Source organism: Pelodiscus sinensis, chromosome 6 (genome assembly GCF_049634645.1).
Source record: "Pelodiscus sinensis isolate JC-2024 chromosome 6, ASM4963464v1, whole genome shotgun sequence".
Classification (NCBI taxonomy): domain Eukaryota; kingdom Metazoa; phylum Chordata; order Testudines; family Trionychidae; genus Pelodiscus; species Pelodiscus sinensis.
This window is the reverse complement of record NC_134716.1, coordinates 28,328,382-28,344,573: the sequence shown is the minus strand read 5'-3', so window position 1 is coordinate 28,344,573 and position 16,192 is coordinate 28,328,382. Positions and strand designations below refer to the sequence as shown.

The 16,192-nt window shown below is 46.7% G+C and overlaps 1 protein-coding gene across 4 annotated transcripts in view; it reads right to left on the bottom strand.

Annotated features, from left to right (window-relative positions):
- BRD10 (bromodomain containing 10) overlaps window positions 1–15,448 on the bottom strand; it is a 71,509-nt gene extending 56,061 nt beyond the window's left edge. For 2 of the 4 annotated variants that reach the window (XR_012904641.1, XR_012904642.1), the window contains exons 1-3: window positions 15,061–15,448; window positions 14,136–14,726; window positions 5,887–6,087 (exon numbers count right to left, since the gene is read on the bottom strand). Coding sequence is in view for 2 of the 4 variants with exons in the window: in XM_075931609.1 (XP_075787724.1) it covers window positions 5,887–6,087; window positions 14,136–14,620 (686 nt within the window). In the remaining 2 variants the exon portion in view is untranslated. The other 2 variants (XM_075931609.1, XM_006115147.4) reach the window with 2 other exon arrangements.
- Window positions 15,449–16,192: the final 744 nt, after the last annotated feature.

Here is a 16,192-nt window from a genome sequence, read left to right as displayed (position 1 = left end):
GTTTTCCCACTATCATCAAAAAGACAATTAAAAATTAACTCTCAAAATAAAAACTAAATGCTAAAGACATCTTTGCTTACTGCCTGGCAAAAATCCATGCAATTAGTATAAACTTTGTTATTTTTAAAATCGGCTCTCAAGAATGAATCTACATAATTTAATAAATATTTATTACACAAAGTTTTAAAGTCTTTTTAATCACACAATATTTTGTTGAAGCTATATTTTATTTCCAGTATTGCATATCTAGTTTAGAAAAAGAAACATAAACTTAAAAGATGATTTGAATACTTTGGCAAGTCTGGGCTAAGCCTCCTGGGTCCTGCGCATGCTGCTGGGTCTCTGCGTGTGTCCCTACCACTACCGACAAGGCAAGGCTACCGTGCTTCAAGAGCCCTTTTAATCATGGGCCAGTCCAGGGTTTTTGGAGGTCCGTCCCTCCATTAGTCCACAGGGTCTCTCCTTTTCTTGCTGGCAGCCCACCAGCCAGGAGGAGGGTTGTGGGGAACCCAGTTCCACCCATTTGCTCCAGGTTCCAGCTCAGGACCCTAGGGGAACAGGGGTTAGCCCGAGTGGGCTGAGAGGCTTGGCCCTTGCCCCACTGAATAGTGGCCCCCTCCCAGGGCCTGAGGGAAGGTTTTTATTGTGTGCCCATAAGCCTTAACCGTCGGCAGGTGCTCCAATCAGTCCACCTTCCAGGCTGACTCCTAACGGCTGGGCTGCAATCTCTGGAAGCCTACTCCTGGAACATAAACCCACACACCCAACTCACCATGTAAGTGCCTTCCACTAGGCTTCTGCAGCCCCCTTCAATCATGCTGCCACAATACTTGAGGCATGATTGTGTGTAAAGTGACATTTAAACAGGAATCTATATTTTAATCTGCAAGTCACATTGGTAATAATGAGAAGTACTGAACATTCGGTAACGTCAAAACACTGACATGATGAGCGGCTGCAACAAGACAAAACTATTATCTAATAAAACCTAGGAATATTTTTCGCTGAATGACATGTCCAACTGGCTCTCAAATAGGCTGCTGCTTCTTCTAGTTCAGTGTTTCCCAATTTTATTTGGCTATGGAACCCTTCTAAACTCAAAGAATTTTGAGGAACCCCTACAGCCATAGGGAAAATTTGTCAAGCAATAAACCATCCAGGAGTCACACTTTGGAAATGCACAGAGTGGGGCAACGGGACGCAGAGTGGCAGTGGGGGAGAGGAGACGTCTGAAAGCTGGTGAGAAGCCAGAAAAGGAGCCAGTGCACAAAGACATGCTGGGTGGTGGGGGAGAGGGCGGGAGAGTGAGCGGGTTCTCACAGAACCCTTACTTTTACTTTGTGTAACCCCAGGGTTCATTTGGGAAACACAGTTCTAGTTGAATCCTTCATTCCTTAGACAAGCAAAAATTCCCACTGACTTCAGTGAATAAGCATTCTAACTGCATTTTAGCAGCCATATGAACCTGTCAGTTCTAGGTCTTGCACCTAAAGACTTCTCATGCTTTCTACGGAGAGAGAACTTTCAAAAGTAACTGCTAGATGGTAAATCTATCTGAAACAAAGCATTAAATGCTACATGTGAACAAAAATTATTCTCCCTGAAAATTATTTACCTGCTACTTTTAAAAGTAATTTCCTTCTGTTATACTCTGTTAAAGAAAAATATTTTTTCTGATTATTTTATGCCCTTGATTGTACCTTGTGTATGTAAGATAGAGCTCAGTTATGCATGATCCTTCAGTGGTACATAGTGCAGGTTGGCACAACCAACCTGTGCCACCCATGTCCCATATATGTTATAGTTGCACACAGAACATTTGATTTTATGTATTTGGCCTTTAAAAATACAAAACTAGGTAACTTACAATATTACTAGTTTGAAACATTAATTTGATTGTTCAATCAAGCACTCAATAGTTACAAAATACAGGTGGGACCTCCCTGGTCCTGCATACTTGGGACCTGAATGGTCCTTAACTAGGAAGGCATGCAACTAAACAACTATCTGATAAGCATAAGCTTATTGGACAGTTGACTACTGATGTGACTAGTCACTTCTCCCCCAGTTGCTGTCTCTATAAGAGAGAGGCAGCAAGAGGAGGAGCAGGAACCAGTGCTGGAGGGGAGCCAGCTTAAAGGCTGGTTCCCCACAGCACTATCTCTGCGGGTGACAGGGGAGGTAGAAGCAAAGCGGGAAACGGTGCGAACAGAGATTGACTGAAGCAGTCTCCGCTTGTGCTGGTTCTGCTGTGATTCTGCTTTTGAAATGTACAAGAGCCCCAGTAGGGCTCTTGTACATTTCAAAAGCAGAAGCCCAACCGGAAGTGCACCGCAGGGAGTGTGAGGCCAGTCCCCCACTGGCCCCACGCTCCCTGTTGGGCTTCCGCTTTTGAACTGTAGCAAGAGCTGGCAGTAACTAATAATTCAATTAGTTAATTATTCTAAATTTAACATCCCTATCCTTAACCACAGAGTTTGCCAAACCAGGGGAGGTCAATGCAGTAGGTCCTACTGCCAAACAGGGCTATGCTCCCTGCTGCCAGCCCCTCTGCCTCCAGCTCTCCTCTACACTGGCTCCTGGCTGGGACTGCACTTCTCAACCTGGCCAGCTGGAGCTCGCTGATCCAGCAATATCCATGGTCCACCAGACCAGAAAGTCCTTGATGATTTCAGACAACCAACCTATACTGGAATTAGGTGGGTCCTTACCATCTTAACTCTGCCACCTTGTTTACTTTATGATAGTCTTCAATTACAAGATCGCACAATATTTTCCCACAAACCCTGCTTCATTCATACACAAAGGATACATGGGCTCAGAATTAAGATTGTATGAGGAAATCTAATTCTGCCATTTCAGAACTCCTGAGTGCTTTACTTTGCAACCTAAATTACATTCTTTTAACATAGGGCCTTTTTTAAATAAAAATATTTTCTATAAAATAGCTATAGGTCAGATTCTGAAAAATATTAGGTCTCTAAAATGTAGACAGGTGCCTAGTGGGATTTTGGAGGTACTTATGGTTTTGAAAATTCCATGAGATGTCTAAATATTTTTGAATAATCTGGCTCTTGGTCACTAAACCCAGTTCACAACTTTTATTCTTGTTAATTCTTAATTAAAGCAAACAGCCAAAGAGGTCTTCTAAAGCTCCCACAGCATGGAGCTGATAATCCACAGAATAAGGAACATGGGGAAAATTGAATACAAGGAAATTTTAAAAATAGTCAGATGTTATTACATGTACAGGCAGTCCCCGAGTTACGCGGATCCGACTTACGTCGGATCCACAGTTACGAACGGGGCCCTCTCCCTGGTCTCCAGCAGACCAGGGAGAGGAAGCAAAGCGGCGGAGCACGCAGGCAGCGGACAGCCCAGACGCGTCTGGGCTGTCCGCTGCCCGCGTGTTCCGCTGCTTTGCTCCCCGTCCTTCTGGTCTGCAGACCAGGGGGACGGGGAGCAAAGCACAGCAAAGCCACGGAGCACGCGGGCAGCGGACAGCCCAGACGCGCGTCTGGGCTGTCTGCTGCCCGCGTGTTCTGCCGCTTTGCTCCCCGTTCCCCTGGTCTGCAGACCAGGGGGATGGGGAGCAAAGCAGAGCAAAGCCGCGGAGCCAGAGGGCAGCAGGACAGTCACGGCGCGTCTGGGCTGTCCTGCTGCCCCCGTGCTCCGCGGCTTTGCTCCAGACGCCTGTGGTACAGCAGTTCGGGCGCTGCCGGTTGGTCCTGTAGCGCCGCTCTGGGCGCTACTGGACCAACCCGGCAGCACCCCAGCTGCTCTGCCCCAGGGGTCCTGATTCAGCCACTGCTGGTCAATTTCAGCAGCGGCTGAAACAGGACGCCTGGGGCAGAGCAGCTTGGGTGCTGCTGGGTTGGTCCAGTAGCGCCGAGGAGCGGCAGCGCTACTGGACCAACCCAGCAGCACCCCAGCTGCTCTGCCCTAGGCATCCCCAAGTCAGCCGCTGCTGAAACTGATCAGTGGCTGACTACAGGAAGCCCCTGCCCCGGGCTTCCTGGAATCAGCCGCTGATCAGTTTCAGCAGCAGCTGACTTGGGGATGCCTGGGGTTCTTAAGTTGAATCTGTATGTAAGTCAGAACTGGCATCCAGATTCAGCTGCTGTTGAAACTGATCAGTTTCAGCAGCGGCTGAATCTGGATGCCAGTTCCGACTTACATACAGATTCAACTTAAGAACAAACCTACAGTCCCTATCTTGTACGTAACCAGGGGACTGCCTGTATATGCAATACTGTAGAACAAAATATAAAGCTGATACTAGTACACCAAGAATACAAAATGTGTCAATTTAAAAAAACAAACAAATAAATAAATAAAATGTATGAATAAATACATAAACAAACAAACTACTATAGATATTATTAAAAATTTTCACACCCATTGGTTCTTTCCATGTTGGGTCAAAACAGGTGAACATGCCACTCAGACAAGCAAGCAAGTAATGTTTACTTTTCCCCTTTTTCTTAGCTTATCTGTGAATTCAGTCTAAGTATGAAATAAAGTATTCCAACAGGATTTAGAGTACCATATGAACAACCTTAGAAAAGAAGAGAAACATCACAAACTGGCATATCCATCTCCCAAATGATGCATCCATACATACTTGTGTATCCAATCTGTAACATTTTGAAAAATCAGAAGCGGAAAAGCAAGCTGCTTCTCAATTACACTGTAAATATGCACGAGTGAGTTTGTCTGTTTGTTCAAGAATGCCTCCTTAATGGTAAAAACTAGGATCACCAAATTCAGTCTACATCTTCCTCTTATCGTAACTTAAAGCAAAGTAAGGGTTTTGTTGTACGAGGGAAATGAGATCGCTCCTCATAAAACCATACAGAGAAGAGACAGAATCAACAGGAAGGTAAAAGGGGCTAGAAACTAGCCCATAGGAGCTGCCTGTTTGCAGGGCAGGCAGTGAATGAGTGAAATACCTACTCCTCCAAGGCTCACAGTACTCAGAGCAGCACATGGCCCCTACAGCTAGTGTTCTGAGACATGTGGAAGTGTGGAAGGCAGGGAGCCTGCTTGAGGGACCTGCAGGGCCACTGGCTGAGAGCCGCCTAAATAAACACCTCCCAGCAAGCGCCTGCCTCTGGCACCCACGCCCCTCCCTTCCCCCAGCTCTCTGCCTCCCCTCTTGCACCTCTACTCTATATAATTAAAACCCTCTATACCTCCGATCCTGTACCCATACCAACTCCCAGAATGCTGTAGATCAATCTCCTTCTCCAAGTCACAACCCAAATCCTTGAACCTCTCTTTCACTCCCAGTCCCAGGTCACAATTCCTTCCCAGCCCTGCTGCCTCCTTCAGGTCAAAATCCTCTCTTGCACCGATACCTCCTCCAAGACCCTGCACCTCAATTCCCTACCCCAAGCTTCCTTCTGTACACAACCTTCATCACAGACCCTACACCTCCTTCATTAATATCATGGAAGAGGGCGATCCTTGACCACTTAGAAAATTCTTGGAGTGGCCCCCATATTAAAAATTATTCTCCACCCTTGGTCTACATGAACAATTCATTACAAGCATATGCTATGCGTTAGAATGTCAGTTTCCTTGGATCTGGCTCCTTTCCCACAAAGAACTAGATTAATACAAACTAACTAACTGCTAACCTGTAGCTATAGGGTTCCAGGATAGCGATGACCTTCCAGAGTCAAACCGAAATATATGACAACATTCATTGGTTCTGTGACAGTGACAGTCACGGTGATGTAATTACGTTCTTAGCTATATTCTAGTCCAGGGTTCAAAAGTGAACATTCTTTCATAAAGAACAGGTGATATATTTGGTTTTCCAGAAGAGAAGTATTTGAGAAATGGAAAGGCAAGATTACAAAATTTATTTTGTCCTTTTACCTCTTTTCTTCTTTTGCTCTCTGGTGTTCTTCTTGTCTCAGAATCTGAACCATTACAGACTCAAAAACACCTGTGGTCAATCCTGCTAAAATGCGAGCTGTGGAACGACGCCTTGTTGAAGTACATACTGTTCCTTTCTCATCTTCCAACCCATAGCACCCTTTCGATGTTACTGCTATTGTTGTCTTCTCTCTCAAGTGCCTTGAAAGAAAAAAATTATCAATGTACAATATTTTTTCCACTAACTATGCCTTTAAAATGCGTAACAACTAGGTTAGGTCAGAAAAAAATGGATATTTTTAAAGTGTCATCTCTATCCACAACTGGGCAGTCAAATTCTTTAGAGATCAGACCACTCCTTTGCAAAAATATTAAATTTAGATGCCATCGCCTGAGAATATATGAAGACCTAAGCTACTGACTATTTCTAATAGAGACTTCCTAAACAGATTTTCTAAATTAATTTCCACATAGATATTTTGAAAATATCTACAAAACACATATTTAAGCTCAAATAAGGCCATTTTCAAAAGACAGAAAAGCATTTTGAAACAAAAGATTTATTGAAAGCTCAATAACATTAGAGATTGTAATGTAAAATTTGACACGTACAAAATAGAAAATATTTTACTCTGAAATATCTACACAATGAAATAAGCTGAAAAAATATTTTTCTGATTTTGACTGTCTTTCTTTCACACTGCTAGGGAACTCAAATGCACTAATTAAGTTTAATATGAAAAATACTTTTCACAACATTGTCTTTTCCTTCAATTAGTCATCTTCTTAGATTGCCAAAATTAAGAAAAATTACACACTCTTTTCTTGGGTCACTAAAGGTAAGAACTGAAACCACTACCAGTTTCCCAAACTCAATCTAACAAAACAGAGAACATCTTTCTCCACTACAAATTAATAAGGAAAATATATACACGATGACATATTAGAACAGTTAAGAACTGAAGAGTTATAGGTTGTTTCATAATGAGTACGAACAGCAAAACAGTTATTAATAAGACTAAGCAATTATGTGACCTGTGTGCAAATAACAGTACTTCGGGTTATAAGATTTTATGACAGCAAATAAAAAAATAAATACAGATATTGTCTGTCAATATATTTGAGGAACTTTATTAATTTAATATATTCCCTGTAATACTGGTGCAGAAGTTTGGGGCACAAAGAAGCTATAAAAAAAAAACCAACCTTCTCACATTCAGGTTCATAGTAGAGATGTTAAATATCATGAATTCCTATCAGTCACTCGACTATTCTATAGTCCCCCGGGGTGGAGCCGGTTGCTAACACACTCCTGCCCCACTCCCGAAGAGCCACCTGCCCCACTGCGCTGCTGCCTCTGTATCAGAGGCAGTATTGCAGGGTGCTAGATGGGAGCTGGTCCGTGAGGGGAGCCAGTTTAAAAACTAGCTCTCTTTATGGACCGGCTGCCTGTCGCCCCATACTGCTGCTGATACAGAGGCAGCAGCATGGGATGACAGCAGCCCCTGTTCAGGGTAGGGTCTGAGCTCCCGGACCCAGCACAAGTCAGAACTGAGCCAGGCTTGACTGCCCACATGGCTCCTAATACACTATAAATGCAGAGCCACAGCGTGGACTCAGTGTGATCCAGAACTGTGCTGGGCTGCTGGCTAGCCTGCTAAAAAAATTACTGACAAGGTGGGGGAGGAAAGGGTAATGATTGTAGTCTATAGAATTAAGCTATAAGCTTTTGCTCATCGGTTAATCAACTACACTATTATATCCCGAGTACATAGGGTATGCAAAAGCCACAATGTCATTCCAACATCAGTCACTAATGATCAACTGGAGAGCAAGAAGTAAAATTCAGGTGTTTATAACACCCATTTTAAAGCAATGTCTCCTCACTCCTCCGCCCTGAACATGAAGCATTAAAGGTGCAATCTTGGGAAGTGTCAAGAACAGAACATTCCTGTGACACTGTACCCAATATTTATTATTGATTTTAAAATATTTTTACCCTGCCTCTCAATTTAAAATATTCCATCACTTCAAAGTGATATCATAGAATTAGCCGTATCTATGATGAATTTTTGCACCTAACATTGAGTAGTGATTATTGGTAGTCTTCACTACCAAATTTGTCAACAAAAACTACCTTTTGATGACAAAACAGGGAGAACGTACACAGTGACATGCAACTTTTGTCAGGAAAATGCCCAGTTTGAGCAACAAAACTCTTCCATCCCTGTGAGAGTAATGTTTTCTTTTCCCCTCCCTTTATTGTCAAGAAAGGTCCAGAATAGACACTGTTGTTTGTTTGGTCAAGAGAACAAATATCCCACAATGGCTGCTCTGACGGCTCTGCTCAGTGTTTTGATCTCTGCTGTTTTGCAGGTATGCACCCCTCGGCTTTCAAAGTTCCAGGAAGTATCTGACAAATGAGCGTGCTGCTCCATTTGGGAAACAAAGAACAAAGTCATTGGAATGCTTCTGTTCTGCACTGCACTAAGAATGGGGGGGAGGGGAAGAGGAAGAAGATACAAAGACTACTGTGCTGTACTCATGATGCCACTCCCACCAGCTGAGAAGGCTGTGGAAGAACTCTGATAAATATCCACAATGCATTGCTCACACTGTCGATGATGGTGCCCCCAGTGTGGACATGCTTTGTGGACAGAGGGAGCAAGTGTGAATAACCTTGAATTATTTTTGTATGTCAACCTTTGGGTGTAGACCTAAGTTTTAGTGTAGACTTAGCCTCTGTATCTGCATTTCAAATGTTTACAGCTGGGGAAGGCCAACTAGACAAGATGCTTTCTTTGTAGATAGTGGGTGAGGAAGGTCCATTAAATAGAACAATAGATGCTAGAAGAAGCTTATCTCCCAGCTGGAAGCCTTCGTGAGGAGGTTGCAGACAGTCTCCAACTAATGGCTGCTGTCACACTACAATGACATGGGACCAGGTTTCCTGGTGGTATACTCCATCATGAGTTGTCACCATTTTTTCACTGCCTGGTATGGAAACCAGGCTTTGAAACAAAAGCTTCCCATCATATGCAAAACCTGTATAAGGCAGGGGAGGAATATCATCTGGGTTCTTCACTGACTCCCCACCCAAGAAAACATGTGGAAACACCTAAGGAACACAGACTGAACTGGGAGAAGTGCTGGTCCCAAGCTAAAGAGATTTTTAGCCTATGAATGGAACACCGGGAGATTCCAAATTGTAAGCAAGTGCACATTTCCCCTCAGGAATCCACAGCCTGCTTGTATTATCAGTTAAGAGGAGAATCTGCTATTCACAGCCAATCTATTTAGAATATTAAACTTACTGTGCATTTTTTGTTTATTTGATGGGTCATTTGCTTTGCTCTGTTTGCTATCCCCGGCAGTTATTTAAAATCTATCTTTTGAAGTTAATAAAGCACAAACATGTTTATCTAAAACTAGCATGTAGGAATCATAATCCAGTGGGAGAAAGCTGTTCCATATTCCTCTCCATCCTAAGGAAGGTGGCAACTTTTATGAGTTTATGCTGTTCAGTTCCCTGTGCAGCAGAAGACACTATGGCTACGTCTAGACTGGCATGATTTTCCGGAAATGCTTTTAATGGAAAAGTTTTCCGTTAAACGCATTTTTGGAAAAGAGCGTCTGGATTGGCATGGACGCTTTTCCGCAAAAGCACTTTTTGCAGAAAAGCATCTGTGGCCAATCTAGACGAGCTTTTGCGCAAAAAGCCCCGACTGACATTTTCGCGATTGGGGCTTTTTTGCGCAAAACAAATCTCAGCTGTCTACACTGGCCCTTTTGTACAAAAGTTTTGCGCAAAAGGGACTTTTGCCCGAACAGGAGCAGCATAGTATTTCCGCAAAGAGCACTGATTTCTTACAGTAGGAAGTCAGTGCTTTTGCGGAAATTCAAGCGGCCAGTGTAGACAGCTGGCAAGTTTTTCCGGAAAAGCAGCTGATTTTCCAGAAAAACTGGCCAGTCTAGACACAGCCTATAAGTTTGGGTTAAAACCCCCGGGGTGAGGTTCGGACCTGGGAGCTGACCTAGTTGAAGCCTTCTAATCGTAGGGCCTGGTTAAAGAACTTGCCTGCACTTACTGCAGCTGGGTGTGTCCCTTCCTGTATGTATGCTGGTGAGAGTGTAAGCTGGAGAAGGTTTGATAGTTTATCAAGCAATACAATGGAAGAGGGACCCCCAGCCTAGTGGATCAGGAAGCTCAGTGTTATCCAAGGATGTAAAATACTAGTCAACTATCCGATAAGCATTTGCTTATCGGATAGTATTTTGACTAGCCAATATTCCCCCTGCCCCCGCTTGGCTGCATCGCCCTCTATGACAGTGTTTCTCAAGTTTTTTTTTATAAAGTACTCCTTTAAAAAAAAAAAAAAGAATACCCCCTAGTACCTACGGTTGTCAGCCACACAATATTTTTTTCTACCATTGCAACATGTTTGTTTAAACAACTTAATGGTAGCAGGGCGGGCGATGAAATTTTTGGGTGTAAAAAGTACAAAAATAATAAAACGCTGTAAAACTTAAAACAAAAATTCAGTTTTCTCCAAATTTCAGTTGTGTTGATGTACCCCACAGACTTCTCTCAAGCACCCCTAAGGGTACTTGTACGCTAGTTGAGAAACACTGCTCTATGAGATAGAGGCAGCAAAGGAGGGGGGGAAGGGATACTTCAAAGTGGCAGCACCACACAGTGGCGCTGCCACTTTGAAACACCAAGGCAGCGTTACAAAGGGGCAGCCGCTGCACAGCTGATCTGCAGATCAGCTGTGCAGCAGGCTACCACTTTAAAATGCCATCTCTGTGCCTTTCAAAGGGTCAGTGGAGCCCGGGGTCAGCGGGGGACTGAGTTCCCCGCTGGCCCCGAGCTCCATGACTTTGAAATGCAGAAGAGCCCCTGCTGGGGACTCTTGTGCATTTCAAAGCAGGCATGCTACATGCAGCTCAGAGACTGCGGGACTTCCCACTGGCCCTTGGCTGTATGCGGTGTTCTACATGCCTCCTTTGAAATGTACAGAAGCCCCAGCAGGGGCTCCTGCACATTTCAAAAGAGGAATGCCGAAGTGCCTATTGACTAGTCAATGAAAATTCTGTCAACTGGTAAATTAACCACATTTTAACATCCTTATCTCAAATGTGGTTACTAAGGGCTTTTTCCTGTGGCCAAAACCTCCTTTGTGGTTATTTGAGGAAGGGTCACAAAGCAGTGGTCCCGCCCCAGAGACTACCAGCAGTGGTTGGACCCTGCCCTTCTTTAGGCATAAAAGCAAGAGGAAGAGACATCCAATGAGTCCCCCAGCTTTCTGACGGTGGTGGGGGCAGTCTTCAGCCCTGGGGTGGTGGACAGCAGGCTCCACCCACGGGATTTTGGGCTCCATTCCTGGGACTTGTTTCCTGGGCATGGGGCTTCAGGCTCTGTGGTGGTGGACTTTGCCCTCAAGCTCATTACCCCCCCGCCCCCAGTGCCCCATTAACCCGAGCCCCTTCTGCCTCTGTACCCATCTCCCCATCCAGGACTTCATTTATTAAACACACTTGCCAATGCTGAGTTAGTCTGAAATGAAAAGTAATATTTGTATGTTGTTAATATCACTTTCCACAACACACAGTATCTAGCAAGATTTTAAAAAACCAAAAGAAACAAGAAAAAAAAAAAGAAGAATGCTCAACATATGTCTTATTTGTGATTATATTTCCTTAGGTCCAGCTAAGAAGAGAGACAACAGTACATTATTTTTATTATTGAGTCTGCAGAAAAAATCCTACATAGATAAACTTTCAATAATTTGGACATGTATATGTGCATATGTGTTTTCCTAAAGTTATGCAAGTATTTTAGGAAAAACTGTCAGTGATATCCAGCAAGGGTTGGTGTCTGCACTCAGAGGCCACCAAAATTTTGTTGTGAGAACTCCTGCCTAAGTTCCCTATAAAATGCATAGGGAAAGATAGGCATCTAAGAAGAAGAAGATCCACAAAAGTCAACATGCCAGGCAGGTAGTGTCTAAGCTAGCCATTGGGATAGACCAAGGAGAGGACACTCAATTTCTTCCGTTGAAGATGTTCCTCTGTGTATAAATTCTTAACAGTCACTGGGGGAGAGAATGAGAATGACTCTAATCCAGGGCTAAGGGCATCCATCAAAGCGAGCAACATCTCCTCTCCTACACCCAATTTTGGCTGGAGTTCAATCCAGCAGGCAACCTCTGAGTAGACATACCAGATTGAGACCTGCAGGTGAGAGAGGCATTCAAGTTCATGGTAGGGATGTAACAGGATAACTATTTATACTATTAACTGATAAGCATGGGCTTATCGGTTACCAGGAACAGTAGCATGAAAGGTAGCAGCACAAGGCAGCAGCAGGCTCCCCAGGAGCAGGGTGGGATCCAGCATGGCTGGGAGCCAGTTTTAAAGCCAGCTCCCAGTGAGCACCTTCTCCCAGGGAGCCCACACACTTTGCGGATATGTGTAACCATGCATCCACTAAAATTTTCAATGGTTACATGGTTACCCAATTACCCGTATTTTAACGTTTTTAGTTTATGCACTGCTCTAGAACTTAGGCAGATGACAAGTGTCTATATGCTTATAGAGAGGCAGCAGTGCACATGACCGGGCACAGAAACTCAAATGCCCAGGGAATTTTTCATGGCAGCATGTATCGCAAACTGGGAAAGACTCAACCTCCTCAAACAGCTCTGCAGGGCCCCACCCATTCTCTGCTCCAAAGCCCCTTCCTGCGGGCCACTTCCACCTTGGCCCCAACTCAACTATGGAGCTCTTCTTCTAGGAAGTGTGTTTGGGCTGGGGTTATGGTAGCTGGCCTGTGGCCAGTGTTGGGAAGCTCCTGTGTAAGGATGTAATAGTATAGTCAATTAATCGATTAACTGGTAAGGAAAAGCTTATAAGTTAAGAATGCTATAGACTACACGCATTTCCCTCCCTGACCCTTGCCAGTAATTTTTTTAGCAGGCTGGTCAGCAATTCAGCTCAGTCTTGGCTTGTGATGGGTCTGGGAGCTCAGACCCCTCCTCTCCCCAGTCAGGGGCTGCTGCCACTCTGCACTGCTGCCTCTTTATCAGAGCTAGCAGCACAGAGCAACAGGCAACTGGACTGTGAGGGGAGCTGTTTTTTAAACTGCAGCAGAGTGGCAGGGGGCTTTTTGGGAGTGAGGCTGGAGTGCACTGGCTGCTGTCTCCACCCCAGGGAACTATAGAATAGTTGACTAACCAATAAGAATTCATGAGGTTACTCAACTATTCAATTAACCGATATTTAACATCTCTACTCCTGGGCACTAGAGCCACTTTTTCCAGCACTCAGGCCACTTAGCACTCCAGGTTTAGGACTGTGTTGTCTGGTGGTCGGGGGGTGGATGCACTAGGAGTATTGGGGGGCACTGGGGCCATAGTTCCCAAGGTTGGCACCCCAGCAGGGCCTGGAAGCACTGGGGCTGTGACACTGAGTGCCTGGGAGCTGAGGGTGTTTGGGTAGGGCAGCCTGAGACTGAGGCAGCAGTGCCAGGGCTGCAATGATCAGGAGGAGTTTGGGGCTCTTGTGGGTGAGAGTGGGAGTTGAGGCGGGATCTCAGGCAGAAGGGGTGGGACCAGGGGCTGGTCTCCCCCAAAGACAGCTTATGCACTGCCTATGGAAATTTTATAACAGAAAGTTTTGGTGTCTGTCACACTAGACAGCAGACAGAGCTGGAGTTCATGGATCATAGTGATGCCTGTTAAAGAGGGTTCGTTGATCTGGCCCTTTAATTTTATCTTACTTACAGCTATATCTAGAGTACCTATTACTGCATCATAAGTGCCAAAAAAAATCAAAAGCTGTATGATCTGCCTCCGGTAATAAAGCTCTTTTAAGAAGAGTGTCTACAGTGGCTATGCATTCTTATGTGGTTCTGCCGTACTAAATATCATGGAAGGAAGAGCTTAGAGGCAAACAAAACAAACAAATACAATTTGCAGCTTTCCTTAAGGAAGGAGGCTTGGGCTCAAACCCTTCTTCAGAAGCAAGTTCCATAAACTCAGTGTGTTGAGCCCTAGTGTGCATGTGGTTTCATTACATATTTGGGTCTGGATAGCCACAGAACACACTAAGAAAAAGGAAGCAGAAAGTGCCTTTTGGCTTCAAACTCTTTTAAGTCCCCGCATGGAAGGCATCCTTACTCCACAAAATTGGCAGCTGTCAGAACCTCTTTAGGGGCTCAGAAAGACAAACGTGTCTGCTACACTTACCAGGAGAGCAAAGCTAGCTTCTGTTCCAGCATCATCTCCAGCTTCTGGGCCTGTTTGGAGAGCCAGTGATCCACCCCGTTCAGCCGGTAACACGTCTCAAGCATTAGCCGAAAATCAGCCACGAAATCCGTGATCCCAACGTATTGTCCATTGGCAAATTTCTCTTCCATCTTCAGCAGCCACATTCCGTCCGCTTGCTGTGGAAGGGAATCGCTGCCGGTGCGATCTGCTGGGGAGGTAGTTCCGCCTTCTTCCGGCACTATTAAATGGTCTCCCAGGGGCTTCAGAAAAGGAGCTGTCAGGGGCCGGTGCTTCTCCAGCAGAAACTCGCAGAGAATCCGGTAACCCTGCTGGAGCTCCGGGCTCAGGTTCTGCCTCCAGCGGCAGCTGCTGTCCCTCTCGTTCTCCTGCTGCTGCTCTTCTTCTGGCAAGCCGCCGACTGGGGCTGGACCCTCTGAACTCTCTCCGGGGGCCGGAGACTCCATGTCCCGCCTGGGCTACTCCAGGTTCGCGCTGTGTCCGGGCTCCGCTGCTAGCATCAGCTCTCAGGCCAGTCACTCGAGCTGCCGGCGGGTGGGCGGGCAGGTTCACCTGCGCACAGAGACACAGCTCAGCCCGCCCGCGCCCCTCACTCCTGCCCCGCGCCAGCCCGGGGAAGGTGCTGCTGCCTCCCGTCCCAACAACCGAGAATTCGCCGCGCTCCTCGCCCGCATCAGCCCCCTCCCCGCGCGGGTCCCCGCCCGCCCCAATCAGCGCCCAGGCCGCCGCTTCTGCTCTTTGCGCCTGGCGGGTGCGCGGCCTCCCCTCTGCCCGGCCACGTCCGCTGCCTGAACCGGCCTCCCCCGACCCCGCCGGGCGCTGCGGCGCGGCCCTCCCGCGCCCAAGCAAAACGGCTCCCGACGCCGCCGGGCCGGCCTGACCCTACCTCGGGCCTCGCTCTCCCCGTGGGCCGCGCAGCTGCCGCCGCCCCGCCCCGCTCTCCGGCGCTCGCCAAGCGGCCGCTCCCCCCCTCGCCTCAGTCGCGCGGGGCCTGGCTGCGCGGCGGCGGCCGGAGCCCGGTCTGCGCCTCAGGCCGGGAGCGGCGGGGACCGGCCCGGCCGGGCGGCCTGTCCCCCGCCCCGCTACCCGCGGAGAACCATGGCCGGGAGGCGGGGGCTGGAGCCGGCGGCGCTGTCAGTTAATGGCCGCGGAGGGGGGGGGGGTCGACTCAGTCCCCCTCCTCCCCAGACAGGTTGGGAAGGGGCGAGAGAGAGAGGAGCACCCCCCTGTGCAATGCGCATGCGTATTGGCAGCGGCGGCCGCGAGAGTGTGCGCTGGTTGTTTTGGACGCCAGCTGCGATGCCGTCATTAGACAGCGACATACTGTGGCCGGAGTGCAAACCTAAGGCGCATGCGTAGCCTGGAGGGCGGGGCTGTCTTGCCTACGGGCAGGCAAGTCAGTGCGCACGCGCAGTGTGGAGGCTTTTTCCTGGAGGCAGGCTGGCATCTCTTTCAGGAGAGGTGCTTAGGACCAGCCAGGGGGCCGCAGGAAATTGGTGCACCATAGGGTTGCCAGGTGTCCGGTTCTGAACCTGACAGTCCAGTATTTGAGCTTTCTGTTCAGGAAACAAATTAAGAAAATATAAATGTCCAGTGTTTTCTCAATAAGATGTAATGTAGATTGTGATGTAATGTCAAGTGTGTCCAGTATTTTTGTTGAAACCATCTGGCAACCCTAGTGCAGTCCATGGGCAGGACCAGACAACTGCTGTTGTCATTTTGCTACTCAGACACTGCAATTTCCTGTGTTCTGGCTTTATCAAATACAGCCTTGGCTGCCTGTCCTCATCCACAACACTGCTGCATTGATGGTTGTGTCTTTCTGCACCTTCACCCACTTCCATCTTTATACTGGTTCATTAAATGGAGCTGTTTGTGTTTACCGTAAAGGCCTATCTCACCCCTTGGCCATCCTCTGCTGATATATCACATCCCATCTCTGATCCACTTAGGATTCTACCCTTCATCTCCCAATTGTTGCATTCTCAAAAAATTGTGTGCTTCATACTTTGTTTAAT